The 20,069-nt window shown below is 47.6% G+C and overlaps 1 protein-coding gene and 1 long non-coding RNA gene across 4 annotated transcripts; one reads left to right on the plus strand and one right to left on the minus strand.

Moving 5' to 3' along the window:
- Positions 1-2,640: 2,640 nt before the first annotated feature.
- On the minus strand, positions 2,641-8,363 carry LOC119091773 (uncharacterized). The gene is made up of 4 exons (XR_005093436.1): positions 8,238-8,363; positions 7,447-7,569; positions 6,309-6,427; positions 2,641-2,934 (listed from the first exon to the last, which is right to left on the minus strand). It is a non-coding gene; the product is annotated as an uncharacterized LOC119091773 (long non-coding RNA).
- A 298-nt stretch (positions 8,364-8,661) lies between these two features.
- LOC119091823 (putative ATP-dependent RNA helicase DDX49) lies at positions 8,662-19,356 on the plus strand. Of its 3 annotated transcripts, none has more exons than XM_037214712.1 (9): positions 8,662-8,915; positions 11,221-11,285; positions 12,065-12,211; positions 15,320-15,500; positions 15,749-15,959; positions 16,543-16,706; positions 17,424-17,578; positions 18,068-18,268; positions 18,990-19,356. In XM_037214712.1, the coding sequence occupies exons 2-9, from the start codon at positions 11,228-11,230 to the stop codon at positions 19,277-19,279; spliced, it is 1,407 nt and encodes a 468-aa protein (XP_037070607.1). In that variant the 5' UTR covers positions 8,662-8,915; positions 11,221-11,227; the 3' UTR covers positions 19,280-19,356. The 3 variants fall into 3 exon arrangements, with proteins under 3 accessions (XP_037070607.1, XP_037070606.1, XP_037070608.1); XM_037214711.1 differs by having other exon boundaries at positions 8,662-8,762; XM_037214713.1 differs by having other exon boundaries at positions 8,662-8,759.
- The last annotated feature ends 713 nt before the right edge of the window (positions 19,357-20,069 follow it).

Raw genomic sequence — 20,069 nt, forward strand, 5'->3', positions numbered from 1 at the left:
ATTCAATTGTCTACAGCTTTGCACAACATGGTGCGGCTACGCTGCAACGTTCGGAAATCATTCTGGAAAAACTTTGGGAGGCGAGTCACTTTGGCCCCCACCCGAGCGCGTGTTAAGGTCAATGAACTGCAGAAATCTGGCGTTTAACGACCCATGGAATAAATCACCTGTGTCCTTAATTTGCAACGGCTTAGTGTACTTTCTAAACCGATAAAATTCAGAAGGTTTTCATAATGTTTCATCAGCGTTCTGCAGACATTGAGGACATCGCGAAGGTAGATTGTAGATCGACACGTTTGATCGAAATTTGAGGATGAAAATTTTGATCGTAGATCGAGTAGTCAACAATGTTTATTAACATCGCCAAGCAATGTTTGTCTGGAAATTTTATCATTCAGTCAGAATCGATAAGTGATACAATGTATACGACGTGGTTTTTAACATGCGCGCTTTGACGCGGTTTTTAACATGCGCGTTTTGACGCGGTTTTTAACATGCGCGTTTTGACGCGGTTTTTAACATGCGCACTCGCAAATCTTGGCAACAAAAACGTCGACACCAGGCGTTGCAGTCTCCATAGCCCGCGGAGCGTTACCTCAGTGGTTAACTTTTCGTCATGGTCCACCGGTGGACGAAAATGATAACGGTTTTGAAATAATTACCTGTAAAAACTTGAACCCTTTAGTAATGAAAGTTTTGTTACATAATTTTGAGCGTGCGTACTCGCAAATCTTAGTTTTAAAAACTTGACTCCAGGCGTTGCAGTTTCCGTAGGCCGCGCAGCGTCAGCTTAACATCTAATATTGAGCCGTGGCCAACGGGTGGACGAAAATGATGACGCTTCCGAAAGAAGTATCTTTAAACGCTTCAGGACATCAAATCTTACATCTTCAAGGCAGTCTGGGTGCATATTTCACGTGTGCGATTTTTAGACTGATGATAAGACCGGACTGGTCTTTAAAGTACCGCAAAGTGGTGCCGGAAGCTGGTGGTGGAACTGGAAGAGTAAAGGTAAGTTCTCCATTTTTTGTGTTTCTGTAGCCATTAATTCGCTCAGAAGACAGACTAACACGGCGCCCGCCGTCTGATGGCACTTGCAGGGACCGAAGCCATTCGTTTTAAGGGAAGCTGTAACCCAGACCATCGCTGCCCTTGCTCCTGAGGTTGTGGGCGGGCATGCTCAAACGTTTTGAGGCACTTTTTCGCTAATCCATTCCGAAAAATGAGCGTTTTTAGGCAAACGTGGGATAGCCCTGTTGGTTTTTTAAAAAAATGTATTTCGACCTAATCTATTCAGCAACAATGAGACCTCCACTCTACTCAACAATTATGAGGCCCCTTATTTCCTTCCGGATAAGGGGCCCCTCGAGTAGAGCACCGTAAATGGCCCCTGAGCAACTGAGAATAAAAGTAATTTTGAGAATAAGACAGTAATTTTGACACAGAAATTCACCACCGTACGGTCCTTACACGCAATCAGCAGATATAAAAATCAAAGCATACACTGCGGCAGGAAATGTCCGCGAGTTACCCGTTGTGATTGAATCGCGGGAGTTACCAGCCTGAGTCAGCGCGGCGCGGCCATCTCTTCTGATTATACAATTTGGGAAGTGCAGAAAAGCTGGCAAGCATGCTAGCAGACTAAGTGAGAGGAGAAACCTTACCGCCTCAAAACGTAAACATCGTAGGTCTCGCACTACATGAAGTCGAGGCCGGTGGTTTCCCCAATGTACCTCCCCGCGGTGTGTGAGAAAGCGGCATGATTGGCAATGGATGGCAATATGAAATCAACCAAACTGACAAGGGGCAGTAGGAAGCTAACTTCCCATGCGGTATGGGGGGGGGGGGGGGCTGGACTACAGAACGCGTGGCACCCGCCACGTCCACTGTCAATGGCATCAATGTTAGCTCTCAGCTATGGTGGTCGCTGGAGAAGCTGCGGGCTGATCCGGTATGCGGTGTGCTGAAGCTGACCGTTGATCCAGCATGCGATGTGCTGAAGCTGACGGCCGACGTTGAACCACAGCCAGCGGCAATGATCGTATGATGGAAGACTGATGTTCGGTCAGTCACCAATCGGCATCTGTCAGCCGTAGCTTACAACCATACGCCATCCTGGTCAGCAAGATTGACCCCACAGCTAACAAGCTCTTCCTCGACACATAGAAGGTCGCCGAATATTCTGATCAATCCTTTGGTTTCTTTTGCATGAAGTTCCTCTGCGTGACGAATTACTCCACGAAGCTTGGGTCGTAGCATGGACAGACACTATGTGACGTAAGTGGGCAGCAATGGTACTTTCATTGTGGCTGCGTGTTGGGCCAGAGAGTTACGGCCGGGGATAAGTCGAGAGTGGTGACATTGCAGCCATTCTGGAGTTGTTGAAGTTAGAAAGCAGGTTATGGCATCAACACAAATTTGGAAAAAGCAGAAGACTTTCTTGGGGGATGAATCGCTGTAAGCCTCGATCATCAGTACCATACGATGCCCGACCTGCGGACAATGTCACAACGGCGGTTCCTTAGATGCACCTCTAGTGCCAAGCTACCCCATTTTCTCAAAGCGAAGAAGATGCATGTTGAAAGTTCCACGAGATTGGTGCGTTCTATGCGTTTTGTAGGCGTCGTGCTCAGAAACATGTCACCGTTAATATTTCATTTCCTCAAGGTGACACATTTGCTTAAACAATAAGCACACATCACATTCATACACAATGCGAAAAAACTCATTCATGAAAGTACAAAACATCGACATCGTCGCGTAGCACATCTACCACAATGCACACTCACGTACGCGAGGCTTATCATGTATCTGCTATCTAGGGTTCGGATACAGTTTGAGGAGCAAGTTTGCCTGACGGGCCGTGAGCTTCTGGTCCGAGCCGTGACCGAGAACGCCGTCCGGTGAACTCTTCGTGTGGGCGTCTCGCTGTCCCTGTAACGAAGACGAACTGAATTAAAATATTCCTACCATAAAACCACAGAGAGCATAGGAGCGACGTGCAACAGGAATGCAGCTTGAACACATGGAACGTTTTTTTTTTTTGCGGCGTCCGACACCCATCGTCGCGCCGCACATTCCTTGATGGGGGCGCTAGCGACTGTGGCGCTACTCCACCATCTCCCGCGCCTCCACACATACATACGCTTTGCCAGCTGCATTTCACTTTGAAAGGGAAGTGGGCCAACTCTGTGGGGAAATCTGAATGGAAATGAGAGCAGCTTTAGCGCCATTTTCGCCTCACTCGACCTCACAACTGATCTTAAACTTGACGCTTTCCTCTATCCGCACTCCTGGTGCACGCCAACGTATACGGCAAAGTCTGCGTATAGTCGCAGGCACCGAGCTCTGCCCTGCCCTACCTATCAAGTCGGGTGCGTCAGTTGCAACATGGCCCCTGAGCGCTAATGCGGCCACTGTAGCCAGTGACGCTCCATAAAGCCTGCGTGATGACATGCGTTGCGTTAAGAACGACAAATCTAGGTGTGGCGAGAGCTGACCAATACTTCCTGATATATTGAACATAGATTATTTTCAACACTCACACCCGACTCATAACGTTTTGACGACATCATGCGCGACGGTGGAAAGAAATCCTGAATATCGACGTGAATCTGTCCATGGCTACATCACCAACCGCGGACCAGTGTGGGAATGGACCCATGGTCTGATCTCACTGAACATCATAAAAAGGTAGCAATGTAACGGCATAACAACCGTTCATAGAATTCCGATGGGCATTCCCTTTTAGGCAAAAAGACCACTGCGGAGGTCAACAGTGTACTCGTGGTGAGCCCGAGTGTCAGAAGTAAACATACGGCGGAGTTTGTGCAGCAACATCACGGAGGACCTGCAGAGTGGTAGATCATGGACCAAACATTTCATGACTGTCAATTCATGATGAACCTCCGTGTGGAACAATCGTAGACAATTAACACGCGGCCGGGTGGCCGGTTGGATACCCTTCACTCGGGTGGGGACGAGGGTGGGCGTCGGTCAATTTCACCCTCTCGGATCTCAGAAACTAGGACAGCAAGAGAAAGCAAATTTACAGGGCGCTTTGGCCTGTACGTAAACTCACTAAGTCAATATTTGAAGTTCCCAGGTCATGACCTTCGGTTCAAATAATGTTAAATGAGCTCAAACTCCAGGTTAGTCCCCAAAGTGACCCCAGAACCTACACATATTTCATAAGCAAAAGGTCACATGCTCATTTCACGTCAGTGACCTTGTTTGACCTTTTGAAGATCATGGTGACCAAAATCATACCAGACTGCCGTGAGTTTCGCAGTTGAATAAGCGACAAAGATTACGCTAGGCAGTGTGTTCCTAAAAAAAAAAAAAATATTGACCTGGGTCGTTTTAGGTCAGTAGCCTACTCTGGCAATTAAGAAGTCTATGGAAGATGCATAATGCGGTACCTGTCATCAAGAAATTCGAATTGAGCATCAGAAACTACCGCATACAACAAGCCCTAGAGTAATAAAACAAGTTGGTCTTGACCTTGGTCTGATCTTCGCACCTGACTTAGGTCGATGGAATTTTTCACTTAACTGTTGCGTTGCCTGAGCAAGCATCTCAGATGTATATGGCTCGTCTAACACTCCGTCGTTGCATAAGATTGAAATTTCCCAGAAATCGACTTCGCTGGATCCATGGCCTGACTTTGACCTGCCGTAGGTCAGTGACCTTACATGGTACATATTAATTTTTATACAGAACTATCTGCAATTCAATGATCTACAGCTGTGCAAAATTTGGTGTGAATGCGCCGCGTTGTTCGGAAACCATTGCGGAAAACCCTTCGGGGGGGGGGGGGGGGGGTCAATTCCACCCTCACCCGAGTGCGTGTTAAGACTTCCGGCTACGAGCGTGTTCGAAAGGGAGGACACCGAGGTAATACAGGAGGGGGAAGGGGGGAACCGGGAGGAATACAGGGGTACCGGGGAAATACAGGGGGCACCGAAAAAAATACATGGAGAATACCGGGGACACCGGGAATACGGGGGAATATAGGGGCACCGGGGAATACAGGAAATACAGGGCACACAGGGGGGGGGGGGGGGGGGAGCACAAGGGGAGGTACCGGGGGAATACTGTGGGAACCAGGAAACTACAAAGGAACACAGAAAGGGGACCGGGGAAATACAGGGGAACGCAGGGGGAATACAGGGCCACCGGTTAAACGACAGGGAGAACACATGGGTAGCGGGGGAATACAGGGGAATATAGGGGCCGGCCGGTAAAAGCTGGCAAGGGAAAGGTCAGATGACGTCAGGGGTCGCACAGTCAGGGTAGAAAGGAAAGTGCCAAACATTGTGGTATGCTGAGCTTCCGCCGTAAAATTATACCACTGACCCGGAGTTTCACGATCGGGTGGTGGTGTCAGGGCTCACGCGGCACGTCCCACTAAGCGTGGCTGCTAACCCCAGAAATATATCAAAACAAAAGGAAGGAGCGATTATTTGTTCAATGCAATGACGCAGCCGATTACGTCACTTGTCCTTCGTGTTCGGATATCTTGCTGATTTAAGGTCAAAGGACGATGAATGCATACCACACATTCGACTAATATGCAAACAGAACTGAACACACAACAGCTTCTTCCACTAACTTCGATTCCGGCCTAGATTCGTTACCACACCAGCGAAAGAATGGGGCTGTCCGCCATCAAGGGCAAGCGCCTGGATCAGGACTGTTCCGTACAACAGTTTTGTGCTGCGTTACAGTATTGACCTCTAATTACTGTACTGATCTTATCCAGGATTGACCTCTGAGAAATAAGGTACACTGGTGCGCGAGGAAAGTGCATCTTAATTCAGGTGATATCATGTTGGTTCAACGAGTTCTCAAGTATCAAATGCCCTAATATCAATTTCATCCTTTCCGCATACAGTCATGCTTATGGACTGATCTCAGTTCAGCAAGGCAACTTAATGTAGAACAAGTGATATTAGGAGTCAGCTGCTTGAGTTTGCGGAATGTATGCCTCCTAAGCAATACCAACCCCACCCCCACCCCACCCTGTTACATTTAGAACAAATATGCAAGACACATGGTGAACATGGCATAATGGCAATGCTACACACTTGCACTTAAAAGCAATGAGGATGCAGGTCCTAGCTAAGAGGAGGCCGTCGATTTTAGGAATGCAGCATCCAACAGCATTATCCCGGTCCAAATCACAGCTTGTGCCGAGATATGGTAAATCATGTGAGGGAGAACGCCAAAATAGTGTATAGAATAATGTGTCTATCTGGACCTTTCGACCTACCGCACATAGTAAAAAAAGGTCTCGGAAGACTTACCAAATAAGTGCGATGACATTTTTCAAACGCTTCTAGTTCACTACTACATTTCGTTTCATTGAAGTCATATTTCTTCCAGCAGGCAAACATGGCTTGCATCTCCTGGATACAGACCAAAGCTGTAAATGGAAGATAAGGACTACCATTATCCACACAAAACAGAACTGGAAAGTTGTCAGTCATGTCATGTGTTACAGCATTACAAGTGGGTTTTTAATCTGGCAGGCTATTCAAGAAGCATACGGTTTTCAAAAGCCACCTATAAGAATACTTTGCCTATAAGGCACAGATGATGTCCTAATGACAATTGGCTTCAGAGGCCTGCCAATAAATCCTGAACACATGAAAACTTGTCACTTATGTACCTTGTTTCGAGCTGTAATGCCGTGAGCTAAAACGCTAACATGGCGGGAAACCCACTACGACACACATGCTTCTCATATGGCCTATGTTAAGGATGGCATGGGGCAGAATTATGACAACATAAGCAGATAACTCCTGGTAAAAACAGAGATACCAAATGAGTCCCATACACTTCTTCCACACTCTGGGCAGTCAAAAACAACTGTGGAATTGTACAATCACAACAGGATGTCAGATGGTTCACAGTGTGGTTCACCTGCTGAACTGTTGCTGCCAGAATCAACTGCACCAGAACTGATTCCAGAACTGTGTGTGTGTCTTTGAGGCTTTACAACGCACTCAGCTGCTGAGGCTATATGGCGTCGCCTGCCTCTCACCCTGGCAGGAAGGGCGGGCATGGTGGGGAATTGAACCCTGTACCTCTGGTTTCCCAGATCCCCAGTGGTTAACACAGACCAGACGTGTTAACCACTACACTCTTGGCACCCTGATTCCAGAACTGGTCCATGTCCCCACACCAGAATTCATTTCAAATGTGTCACACTGTGTTGCAGAGAATTTAAGTACAAACCAATCCTATGTGCTGTGAGCCAAGGCCGAACTCAGTTCTGTTGGGATTGGATTAAGCACAAGTCTAAAGTCAGAAAAAATGTGCAGCAGCTTTCTATGTATTTGAAATGATGCAAACTTCAATTGATGCTCACACATTTTCACAGCACCATACTGTGAAAATGAGTTCTTTCATAAAATGTGTGTTTGTTGCATCCAAACTTACACCCATGCTTGTCCTTCTTGTCAGTGATGTTATCTGCTAATGACAGAGAACCAGTTGGTTTCCAGGGTACAGGTTCCCTTCCTGGACCACGGGCAACCAGCCATGCAGCTGTGACTCGCATTTCTGAAACAGAAATATAAAAACATCCATACCAGTGAAATTGTACCTGCAATTAATTCTTAAACATGCTCCATCATTGCTGCAAAAAAGCAGAGGATGTTAAACTGTCACCATTCCTGCAGTCTTCATAATATAAGAAGTCACAGGCAATCCTCTCACAACATCCCAGTCATATCACTGAGAAGTAGAGTTGAGATAGGAGCTGGATGTCAATGGATCAGAATATGATGGGTAAATATCCTTTGAAATGTTTGCAAAATATCAAGAGCATTCCTCTCCAACCCACAAGTCTGGTTTCAGACATGGATGTTCACCACCATGAACTTTCTAAGGCTTAAGACTCCTTTATTTCTGAACTTGACACCCACACACATATGCAGGTTTTCAAATTCCCCAAATATTAATGATGCTATAACAACCTAATGCAAATACCACCACCCCTACCACTGTGAAATGCTTCCTGTCGAGACCAAATATGATCATAAAATTATTTTTATCCGGTACAATGCATTTCAGCAAAATCTACGGCATAATTAGTCCACAGTTGGCCTCCAACTATTTTGATCCCCACAAATATTCACTGAAAAGAAGACGCACAATGGCTATGTGTACGACGTGAGATAGAAACAGGCCAGCCCCAAAAACATGGTGGCACCTTTTGTCACACTTACCGCGACTTAACAAGGGATGCTGGTTGCGGGCTCGTCTTTACCAAATTACACACAATCTCTCTCCCCAATGCACTTAGTCCCCTGGGTCCGATCCGGACCCGATCTTCTGGTCGTGACAACCCGCAAACATGCAAGACCAGTGACGTCACACATCGTTCAATTCCCGTGATGTCATAACATCAGCTGATGCTATATGACTTTCAGTCGGGACAATAGAAAACTGATTTCAGTCGGCCCAAGAAAACTAATAAGAACTTAAAACCAGTGATTTCACCCTCTTAAGTAATCCGACAAATCTTTGACCTTGAATATTTACAACACCGTTTTCAGTGACGTCACAATGTCTGTTTATACCTGACAGCTATTAATCAGCACAATAGCACTCACACCTTGCAGCTAGTGTGATTTTTCCCCCGTCCTCCGCGCACGTGCTTGAGTGTGAGAGAGTGGGAGCGGTTGCCGTGCTGTGGAGAATACACATGTTTGTGTAGCTAAGACTCTTGGGTAACAATATTTCCAAAGGTTGTAAGTATTTTCTGCAAGCGTTTGATCAAACGAGGAGTTGCAGGTCATTGGGCAGGAGGCCGAAATGACCTGATTTTTCCTGGTGTACTGAGGCTAGCTGATCAGATATGCAGGTTCACAAGCATGCTTTATTGTCAAGTTGGGAGGTGGTAGGTAACTATGAAACTTACTGTGAAATGTTTTTGGTGCTGTATTGGATTCACAAGTTTAAAAAGCAATATCCTTTGCATTATTTTACAATGAAATGCATGTTCACAAGCATACTATATTCTCAAAGCGGGAAGTGATTGGTAACTATGAAATGTGCTGTGAAGTGTTTTTGGTACTGTATTGGTACAGCATATTGCTTTCATATAATACTGGTCATGGAGGTCTTAAAAGCAAGGTGTATAGTGCTTGAGGCTGATTTATGAATATCTTGAAAAAATTAATATCCCTTGCACTATTTGATGATGCCATTTATGGTATAGCAACCTTGCTATTTCCTAAGTAAGGCACCATTTACAAACTTTGATGGGCATCAACAAGATCCTCATTTTGTTAATGGGACTATTTAGGATTGGCAGTGATGTGGAGATGTTTGTAATTACTTGGCACACTTCAAAAACTGGTCAAGTTCCTCCAGGTTATGTGTAAGTTTTAAGTCTCTCTGCAGCTAAATTACTCAATGTTAGTTTGCACATCATGTCCCAAATGAGTAAGAAAACTGGCAATGCTACTGATCTAGTTTGCTCAATATTTATGTGACAGTGTGTGTTACTTGCATATAGGTACTCTTAGACATCTGATCAGCAAAAAGCCACAAGTGTCTATCATGGTTGGCCTACTTCAGGCTCCACATGCATCCTTGGAACCAATCTTTTCACATGACTTGCCTGAGTTTAGCTGTAAATAAGATAGTTAGACCAAAAGAGCTTGTGCAAAAAATTTAGATTCTGCCAAGGGATGTCTTCCCACAACTTTGTTTGACAGTCCATACCAATTATTTGCTTGTCTTTGATCAAATAACATCTGCCTCTTAATAATTCTACTCCCACCTGTTACTGAAAATAACTGTTTTCTGCTAAGTCACATCCTAATTTCCATTGTTTCATGTACAAATATCTTGTCTTTCCCTTTCATAATCTTGAATTCCTCTCTCAGATCCTCTCTAAGCTGATGATGTTTGAGTGAATACAATATCAGGCCTCTTGAAACATATCCTTATATCTTAAGTCACCAATTCCATTTATTTTCCTAGTTGTTTATTGCTGCACTCTTTCAGTCTATATTTGTCTTTTGGAAGCATGGGGACCAAGCCTGTACTCAGTTTGTTATGTGTGGTCAGTTTTTTTTACACCTCTACTGATGTAATATTGTCAGCAAATTTTAGCACCTTGCTGTCTAATTTTGTTGGTATTACTCACAAAAATCTCCACTCCACCAGCTCCCATTGAGATTTTGTACCATTCAGCACTTCTCTGCTCTCTGTTTAGCACCCAGGCCCAAACCCAGCCAAGAATTTACTATGGGCTCAAAATTACCCCTGAAGTTGGTGCACTGTAAAACCCTGATCATCATCAGCATCCCTCAAATGCACATTACTTTACTTTTTGGGCAGACAGGTACTAGTTCAGCCCTGATGTTCCCTGCAGCATAGTTTTGTTCCCATGGTGCTTGTAGTGAAGTCTTTCAAAATTTATTTGACTGAATGCTGTTAAGCCAAGTGTGTTGGTGAATGCAATGTCAAATATGACAACTTGTTTAGTTCATACATAAACAGGCATGCCAAATGCATGGTTACCTTCCTGTCCTCAAGAACGTATGTTCCATTCAGACGTGTAATTTCCTATTCATTTGGGGAGGGGTTTCAGCTTCCACCCAACTTACGCTCCAGTCCCCACCCCCAACTTTGGGGAGGAAGTGAGCCAAATCACAGAGAAACCTGTTTGTTGGCTTTTTTGTAGTAAGTTAGGCCATATTTCACTGTTCAGCCCCCTCCCTCTGGCTTTTGTGAAATCACACCCCTGGTTACAACTAACCCTGCTGATGTCCTCACATGTCCTCACATATTGATAGTATAGCATGACTTATTATGGTATTTTATTTGAACGGTGGAGTTGCTATGGGAATAGTGTTCTTTCAGTGTTTTTGACTTAATGTCAGTGGTGTGGTCATGGAATATGCATTTCTTATTATATGAGTGTAATGTATTGGTACTCAGTGTTTTATGCAGGCTGCCATTGTGCCCCTAGCTCTGCCTGGGGTCACTGCTAGTCACATGACCAGCTCCTCATGCACAAGCTGTGTAAGTCCCCCTGCATGATTACAACATGGACAACCACACTCCACAATATATGTGTTGCCCGATTTGCAAAGTAGGAACACATTTTTTTATTCAGGGACTTCCTTCCATCTAGCCAAGTACTCTGTGTTTTGGAATGAATGTTGTGATCAAGGAATTCTCACATATTTTCAGGGCTGTGATGGCGTTCGCGGAGCTCAAGCTGTCTGACTGGATGCTGGACCAGCTCAAGGTTTTGGGTATGTGAATTTATTGACCACTGGCACTTCTGGAATAAGTGGTTAGTGAGACAACTCCAGAATGCATGAGGGAGAGGGGGCTGTTTTGGTGTTTAGGCGGATTTGATGGCTTGAACTATGTGTTTGAGTGTTTTTAAGATCAGAGTGCTAAAGATAGCTTGCTGTACAGATGCTGATCCCTGTGTGCTCAGAACAGAAGGAAATTTGTCCCAGCCTGGTAGCAGAATAATGCTACCAGGCTTTTATATTGTCATACAATGCCACCAAATGCTGTCCTGTGGTGAAGGTTTACTTCCTACCTTACCTTCATGTCACCCTGTGAAATGTACTGGTGCCTGCACTGGTTGAACACACCTTATGCTGCAATCATGATTCGCCAGGTGTTATTGGGCTTGGATTTGTGTGTGACTAGGATCAGTGGTGTTCATCGCGATGGCCTGGGTCACACTCGCTGCGGGATTGTGACATAATACTGGCCATTATTACTACATGTCTCACTAACTGGGGCAAATGAAGAGATAACTTCGGCGTGTTGATGCAGAAGCAGGTTCAAAGTGATTAGATGCATGTGGCAACAACTGTGATCAGATAATTTTGGTCTTTGGCATGTGTATGGTATTGATCAAGGGCGGACTAGGTGTGTGTACTAATGAACGCATAGGTCTTCATTGTTCAAGATGGATTGTTGTGGCAATGCATTGTCTATTGTTGTATGGCATTTGTATGTATGCCACCCCAGTCATCTGGCCTAGGAACATGTGTAACTTATTGTTTTACAGGGCTTCGAACTCCAACTGACGTACAGCTAAGGACTATTCCGAAAATTTTGGAAGGGTTTGACTGCATTGCATGTGCGAAGACAGGTTCCGGAAAAACTTTGGCCTTTGCTCTTCCCATACTGGAAGAACTCAGCAAAGATCCATATGGTAAGACCTACTAGTCGACTTGTGCTGACTGTAAGCAGCTGCACAAACTAGGCCTGATGCATTCTGTTATTTTTCCACGTAACTGTGTTCGGAAACCCTTAATTGTGTTTGGTATGCAGTGCTTGACACTGAGCCATCTTGCTTCATTGCACTCATTCTGTTATACGAAACATTAGTTTGAGCATCATAGGCGCAGGTCATCGGTTATTATAGCTAAAATGCATGTGCCATTTACAAGCGGAGAAACATTTTTGTTTCTTAAATTATTGGTATTTATTTCTATTTGTTTGCTCGACGACCATTTACGAGGTGGCTTTTCAGGTTTCGGCTCGTGACTGCATTCGCCAGCTTCGGTTCGTTACATCACTGACTCACTCGTTACAACACATCACAAATGACATAAAGCAGGCGATGCTTCGAAATATGCTATGAAATACGATACTACGAGCTAAGCTACAAAATTTGACAACATAAAATACGACGCGGGGAAATGCGGCACGACAAATACGAAACGATAAAATACCTACGAAATCGGAATGAGATTAAACTAAAGCACATGCCGTAAACGCTTGTGTCGTGAAATGCGAGTTTTTAATCCCTCAAAAATAAGAGATGAAGACGTAGTGGTGGCCGGTGGCAGGCGGTTCCAAGTCGCCGCGGAACGATAAGGAAAGTCTCGCTTGATGGCTTCCAATCGGCACGTGGGCAGGTAGAGAGACATTGACATGGAGGAGCGCGTCTCCCTTAGTGAAAGAGAGCAACGTGGCTTAGAAGGAGATAGGGCAGCCAGGGGCGATTCTGTGCATCTTAGGGTTTTGAGTACTTTCAGCATGTCCCTCTCTTTCACCAAGTGATCAATCCGGCACCAGCCTAGAGATTCCAGAGTTGATGTGATTTGCTGGCTGCGTTTTATGCTAAAGGCGATAATGGCGGCAAAATTTATAAGTTTTTGGATCTTCTGCACCTGACGCTTGATTGCGCCACAACACACGCATACGAGGTGCCGGTAGTTTAGTGGTTAACGCGTCTGCGTTAACCACTGCGCGCCTGGGAAACCAGAGGTACGGGGTTCGATTCCCCGCGGTGCCCGCCCTTCCTGCCAGGGTGAGAGGCGGGCGACGCCATATAGCCTTAGCAGCTGAGTGCGTCGTAAAGCCCCAATGACACACACACACCACACGCGTACACAGTAATTTATATCTGGAAAACGCAGGCTGCGATAACAATTTTGAGAGTATCAGATATAAAGTTTTGCGCCAGGCGTAACAGCGAAATTAGAATTTTGTTGCCTTTTTGCTTGACTTTGGCGACATGCTTCTTCCACGAAAGCGTCGAGTACACGATCACGCCCAGAAATTTGAGGTGCTGTGAGGGTGAGATAGCTTCTGTATCTATTGTCCGGTGAAAATAACAGGTTTTCTCTAAATTATGTTCCAAAGGTGTCGGAACAAAGTCAGTTTTGTTTGTTCATTTGTAGTGAGTTAGCGCCGAACCAATCGTGAAATTCTCAAATCGATGTTTCAAGATGATGGTTTAGTGCTTCGAGACTGCTTGTTGGGAGGATCGTGGTCCAGGAGTTGACTTCAAGATGATGTTTTAGTGCTTCGAGACTCTGGTTGTCGGGAGGATCGTGGCCCAGGAATTGGGCGTTATCTGCAAATGAGATGACTAGTCCATGTGACAGGTGACTGGTCCAGTCGTTCGCGAATAGGGTGAATAATAGTGGACCGACTATGGATCCCCGGGGGCACTCCATGGGTTGCCGATACAGTCGTCAGTCCTCCACGCACCACCTCTCTCCGGCCACTCAAAACAACTTTTAAAACCAATCAGAGCTCACGCCGTACTGCCTAAGTTATGTTATGAGCAAAACCGCGATCAGCGCTGTCGAAAGCCTTGGATTGGTCGACAGAAGCTAGCAAAGAAATCTCAACGCTGTCGACGTTGCTCGCCAGCTTTCCGGCAGTGTCGAACAGAGCGTCCTCAGTACACCGATGGCTGGAAGGCATATTGAGCGGGGCTTACAACACAATGACTGGAGATACGTGCTCAGCTGGCTGCAAGCGACTTTCAGGCATTAAGATAGCACACGTGAGAGAGATATGGGTCTGTTAACTGGTGCTGTTGGCTCACCTGATTTCAGGATAGGTACACACGCAATTTTCTATATGTGGGGAAATACCCGAGTTGTGAGGGAGCAGTTGGTGTTCCGCAGGAGATGCGGACCGATCACAGGGAAGTATCGGCGCTTCTGTTGTGGGTACACCATCCACACCCATCACTCTCGAGCTGCTCATACGCTGGATCGACGAAGATAATTCAGGGAGGGGAGTGGGCTTAAAAGTGAAGGAGGTCGTGCAGACAGAGTTCACGAGAGCAGTGGGCTTACAAGTAAAGAAGGTCTTGCAGACGGTTGGCGGTCTTGGTGGCTGTCCGGTGCTCTCTCTAAATGTGGTGGCAATCTGGGACCCAACCGTGGCGAAATAACCACCACGGATCCTCTCGGTTGTATGATGACGTCATGACAAATCGTTTGAAAACAGGCCAAAAATTGTGCCGGCCACCGGAAGTCATTACACCACAGAGGAAATCACGTCTAACAGCCATGATGGCATACTTAACGCTGTTTCGAAGCTGGGTGAAGTCCGTGTGAGTCTCTGGGGTGAGCAGTGCCAGCCATGTGTCCCTCGCTTTGTCCCACTCGGCTGTCAGAATACGGGGCTGAGGGCAGCCATACAGGCAGGGCAACTGGAGCGCTTCATACTTGGACGTTAGCTTTAGAGCATTATTTGGCGTGAATTTTGGGAGCATGCTACTAACAATGGTATCAATTATATTGGGGTTGATATAGGCATGTTAATGCATGTGACTTGTGTATTCATGCTGCGGCTGACGTGTGACTTCGATACGCACGTTTTGTCTGGTGCCGTGTGTCCATGATATCCGACAGGTACATACAATCTGACGCTGACCCTCGTGCACCGGCAGCAGGCTCATTGCCTCCGATTTTATCTCCTGTATGCCAGCGACAGCTGTATCCCATCTGGTCTAGACTCGTCTGTGACGTGCACGCGCCTTCTGGGGCTGACTCGCGTGTGATCGTGGCAGGTATATTCGCGCTGGTGCTGACGCCGACGCGGGAGCTGGCGCTGCAGATCGCCGACCAGTTCCGGATCCTGGGCCGGCCGATCGGGCTCCAGGACGCCGTGGTGATCGGCGGCCAGGACATGGTGGAGCAGGGCGCCAGCCTGCAGCGGCGGCCGCACGTGGTTATCGCCACGCCCGGCAGGTCAGCGGCTCATGCGCCATCCGACCGCACCGAGTCTATCACTCCGCCTGTCTTCCCCGGCCGCCGCGGCGGACAACGACGTCGCGCATGCCTGCTGGCTATCAGTGATATCAAGTCATGGTAGCATGATCTGTGGCAGTTTCTCAGCCCGTGCTGCGTGTTTGGTCGCTGAACTGCGTGCCGGACGCCTGCTTTCCCCGTGCCATCGTTATAGCTCACGCTAACACGCTGTCGCCCATTTCTGACAGACTTGTGGACCACCTGACGTCCTGTGACACGTTCTCGCTGAAGAAGGTGAAATTCCTGGTGCTGGACGAGGCGGACCGGTTGATCGCCGGCCGCTTCGACGACGACCTGGCCACCATCTTCGGCGCGCTCCCGCAGCGCCGCCAAACGCTGCTGTTCAGCGCCACGTGCAACGACACGCTCCGCCAGCTGGAGGGCATCGCCAACAGCGAGGTGAGGGCCTGAGGTCCCGGGCAGACTGGGCGCTGTCGAATGCCAGTGAATAATCGTGCAGAAGTGAACAGCCGATGTCAGAGAAGGCGAGCCACAACGTGCGCGTGAAAACATCGCTCCTTTAGCGAGGTTGTGGAAGACTTTCGAGCAGTTTTTGTGGGATATTAAAGCATTCCATTTAGTTGCGAAATGTGTGTCGTTGGAATTTAACAACGCCCCCAGTTGCTGAGGCTTTGTGGCATCGTCTGTCTCTCGCCCTGGCAGGAAGGGCGGGCACCGCGAGAGGTCGAACCTCGAATCTGAAGTTCCCCTGGCATCATTGTGAAATATGTTGCCGGCGATAGAACCCGTATGGTGTCTTTCATACAATTCATTGGTACGATCACACTGGCTGAATGCGTAATCACATGAGGTCAACCATTGAATAGCATGTTTGGATTTACTTGTTCACTATCATCGTGTTCAGTTTCATTGTGTTGGGTGTGAACTCCGACTGGGGTGCAGCAAGTCATCACCTCGATGGCGCGAGAAGCCATGATGTTGGCTCGTCCTTTGGCGACATTCGAGTTTGCCCGCGTTGCAGTGTTTCTACTATGAGAACATGGGTGAGGTGGCCACCGTAGACCAGCTGCTGCAGGAGTACGTGCTGTGCGCGAGGGATGTAAAGGACCCCACGCTGGTCCACCTTGTGCACACCTTCCTCGAGAACAAGACGGGACAAGTGATTGTTTTCACCAACAAATGCCGGTAGGGACGCTGGCAATTGCGTGGTATTTCGACACAGTCATGCTGTTCAAAATGCTGTTTGTAGAGGCACTGTTGGTCTGTGAAACTACTATTTTTAACCTTCATGAAGTCATTCACGCTTTTACCAGAATGGAAACATGGTACTGCACCGTGAACTTGTGTTCCCTAACGCACGAGCGGGTTTCAGATTATACAGAACTTTCAGTCAACAAAACAACGGTCTGCTACAGGAGTGTAGTTCCCTATTCACTTTGGGCCTTCAGCCCTCTCCCTTCCCCTCTCCCCACTTGGGCCCCAGCCTTCCCCCTCTCTAACTTTTGGAAGAAAGTGGGCCAGATCTTGGAATAAGTATGTTTACAGGCATATTGTGGGGCAGGTTGGGTCATTTTTCACTGTTCATTCCCCCCACCCCCACACTCACGCAAGTCATTTTGTGAAACTACGCCCCTGGTCTGCCATACATCGGTTGCCCTCATGTTTTCGTGAGATTCTGAGTGAGGGACGCGGCGGAAGGATGAATGCGAACCATCTTTGCCTTGTTTAGACGCCGTCATCCAGAATAATTCTTGGCAATCTTTCCAGTAGCGCTCTCTGATCTCGTATCAGATCTCAAGCGTAAAGCCAACATGCGCAGTTCGCGTCTTGTGACCAGTGGGATCGTCAGCACGTGCTGCCCACGCTGTGCTCTCCTGACATTGCGTGTTCGACCATCTGCAGATCGAGCACAGTCATGTCCATGACCTTGAATCGAATGGGCGTGCCGTCGATCGCTCTGCACTCGCAGATCAAGCAGCGGGAACGGACCGCCTCACTGGCCAAGTTTAAGTCCAACACGGTGCGCGTGCTCTTCACCACAGACGTGGGCAGCAGAGGTAAGACTGTGCTCCTCTGTCGTACAGCAACAGCCGTGCACTTGGCTCCTCACGCGTCCCCAGGACGTCAGCACATATTGGAGGCCTTTGAGGCGTCCTTCGTAAGTTATGAGCGCTTCTTGAAGAGGTTTGCAGATCGTATGGATGAAATGAGATATGCATTAATCAAGAAATTTGGTAGGCTGAGCTGGGGTTACTAGACTAGAGTAGAACAACATGGAGGAAAGACTTAGCAGTCTGGGTCCTGTCAGCCGACGAGGCGCCCAGCCGAACCGAATGGCAGCTTTGATGGCGAGTTACGAACAAATAGCAGGTTGAGACGCAGGAAAGGTGAAAACTCTACCGAATAGTGTGATGTGATGCTATAACGCAAGTTGGCGTCTTGCCATGATGTGGCGGACGGTTCAGTGCGTCGTTGACATGGATAGTACCGCACGGCGGGCGCACTGCAACGGCCTTCAAACATGGGTTCGCTATCGACTGCCCCAGGCCTGGACATCCCACTGGTGGACATGATCATCAACTACGACCTGCCAAGCGTGCCCAAGGAATACATCCACCGGGTGGGGCGGACGGCGCGCGCAGGCCGCCGCGGCCAGGCCGTCTCGATCATCACACCGTCCGAACTCCATCTGATGACACAGATCGAGGCCACCGTCGGCAGCCAGCTGCAGCAGCGGCACATTGACGGTGAGGCGTTGTCGCGAACTGGGGAGCGGTGTACGGGTGCCGTGTGGGGGCTGGTGATGGTGTAGTGGAACTGGGGAGAGCGACTTACGGCTGCCGTGTGGGGGCTGGTGATGGTGCAGTGGAACTCGGGAGAGCGACTTGTGGGTGCCGTGTGGAGGCTGGTGATGGTGCAGTGGGATTGGGTGCCATGACGGGACTTCATCAATGGCTGTCGCGTGATCCCAACGGGTTAGATGAGGTGTGTTGGGGGAGTGAGAGACGCGTGTAAATCACGCTTAATTTGGAGCTTGTAAATGCTGACTCAAAGTACGCAATATGAGACAGTGGGGAATTCTGGGGCAAGTTATCTCGTGCTTGCGGGGGCGGGAGGAAGAGGATTAAGGGAGCGTCACGGAGGTTCTAAGTGGGCTTGGTCGTAGCGGAGGAGACGGGATGGGACCTGTGACGGCAGCGGAGGCTGATGGGTAAACAAATCAAATAAAAATCGAGCAAATCAAAGATGATGATTTATCGGGTGCGTAATCTCAAGGGTATAACGCAACACGGCCATAAATGAGTGCTTTATACGAGACGTTAACGATTCGGGAGCGTAACCGTCGCTAAGCGTCACGACGAATGATTCGTTGGTTTACAGTTAATCGTCAATCGAAGTCGATATTCCATGACCCAGCGCAGGCTGTGGGGCTAGACGTGCGTCTAACCGTGCCCCTGTTCTTTGCAGACAAAGAGATTGTCAAGATCGTGACGGAGGTGCAGGTAACAAAGCGGGCCCAGGAGCTGAAGGTGACCGACAGCGAAGTTGTGGAGCGTCGGAGGATCAACAAGCTGAAAGACCTCATTCTGAAAGGTCTGGATCCAGAAGCAGCAGCGCGAGCCATGGAAGCAGTCTCTCAAAAGAGTGCAGGAAAACGGAAAAAGTCGAACGCGAACGCTGGACCGTCGGTCAAAAGGAGAACCGGTGCGGAAGGTGCTCGCCTATCAGCTAAGAAGAAAAGTGCCTCATCGACGTGATGAATGTGAAAACCGTTCGTTGTCATGCACGCCATATATGTTCACTGTCTGCCGGAGAATACATGTCTAAGATGCAATATTGGAATTGGTTGTTCATGGCCCGCATGTGACTGGTTTGCTGTTCATACAGAAACAAGTGGTCATATTTGATGATTTGATGTGTTGTCTTCTGTTAATTCATGCTCCGTTGTCTCGAAGTTCGCCGTGTCATACAGCCTATACGCCCCCACCACTTAGGATTGGCATAGAATATTAAAAGCTCCGGTAAGTCTCAATGATAAATGGGGAGTACATCATACAGTTCAGCAGCGTCCATGTTTAGGAACAACTTCTGAACTTGTTACTTCAGCTTGAGAACAACTTCGTCAGCACGCTCATCCGGTCATATGACTTCCATTGCCATAACTGCCAGTTCTCGCGTTCAAGACGTGATAGACATACTCAGCGTCTGTTTGCAAATGAACAGCACAAAATGCTTTCGTATACGGAAGCCCACGCGTTGATAAATTAAGGAGATCGTGCAAATGCTTTTGCGGAAGCTTATTGTCAGCCAGAACATGCATGCGCTTATGTAGCCATCCTCCATAGCTGTGTAGAACGGAACTGCGCTGTCATCTTGCTGTTACTGCTGATTCCAGCTGATACTGCCCGTCTTAAGAAGGCGGAAAACTTGGATCTTCAATTTAAAGCGCCATGACGTGACGCAAATTTCGTGCGTTTATCAGATGGACGATATTAGCATTCATCATACTTGTCCTTTGCAACCTGCATAAGGAGTCAGAAAGCCTAC

The sequence above is a fragment of the Pollicipes pollicipes genome, unplaced genomic scaffold (genome assembly GCF_011947565.3).
Source record: "Pollicipes pollicipes isolate AB1234 unplaced genomic scaffold, Ppol_2.1 Scaffold_3447;HRSCAF=4054_pilon_pilon_pilon, whole genome shotgun sequence".
NCBI classification, from domain to species: domain Eukaryota; kingdom Metazoa; phylum Arthropoda; class Thecostraca; order Pollicipedomorpha; family Pollicipedidae; genus Pollicipes; species Pollicipes pollicipes.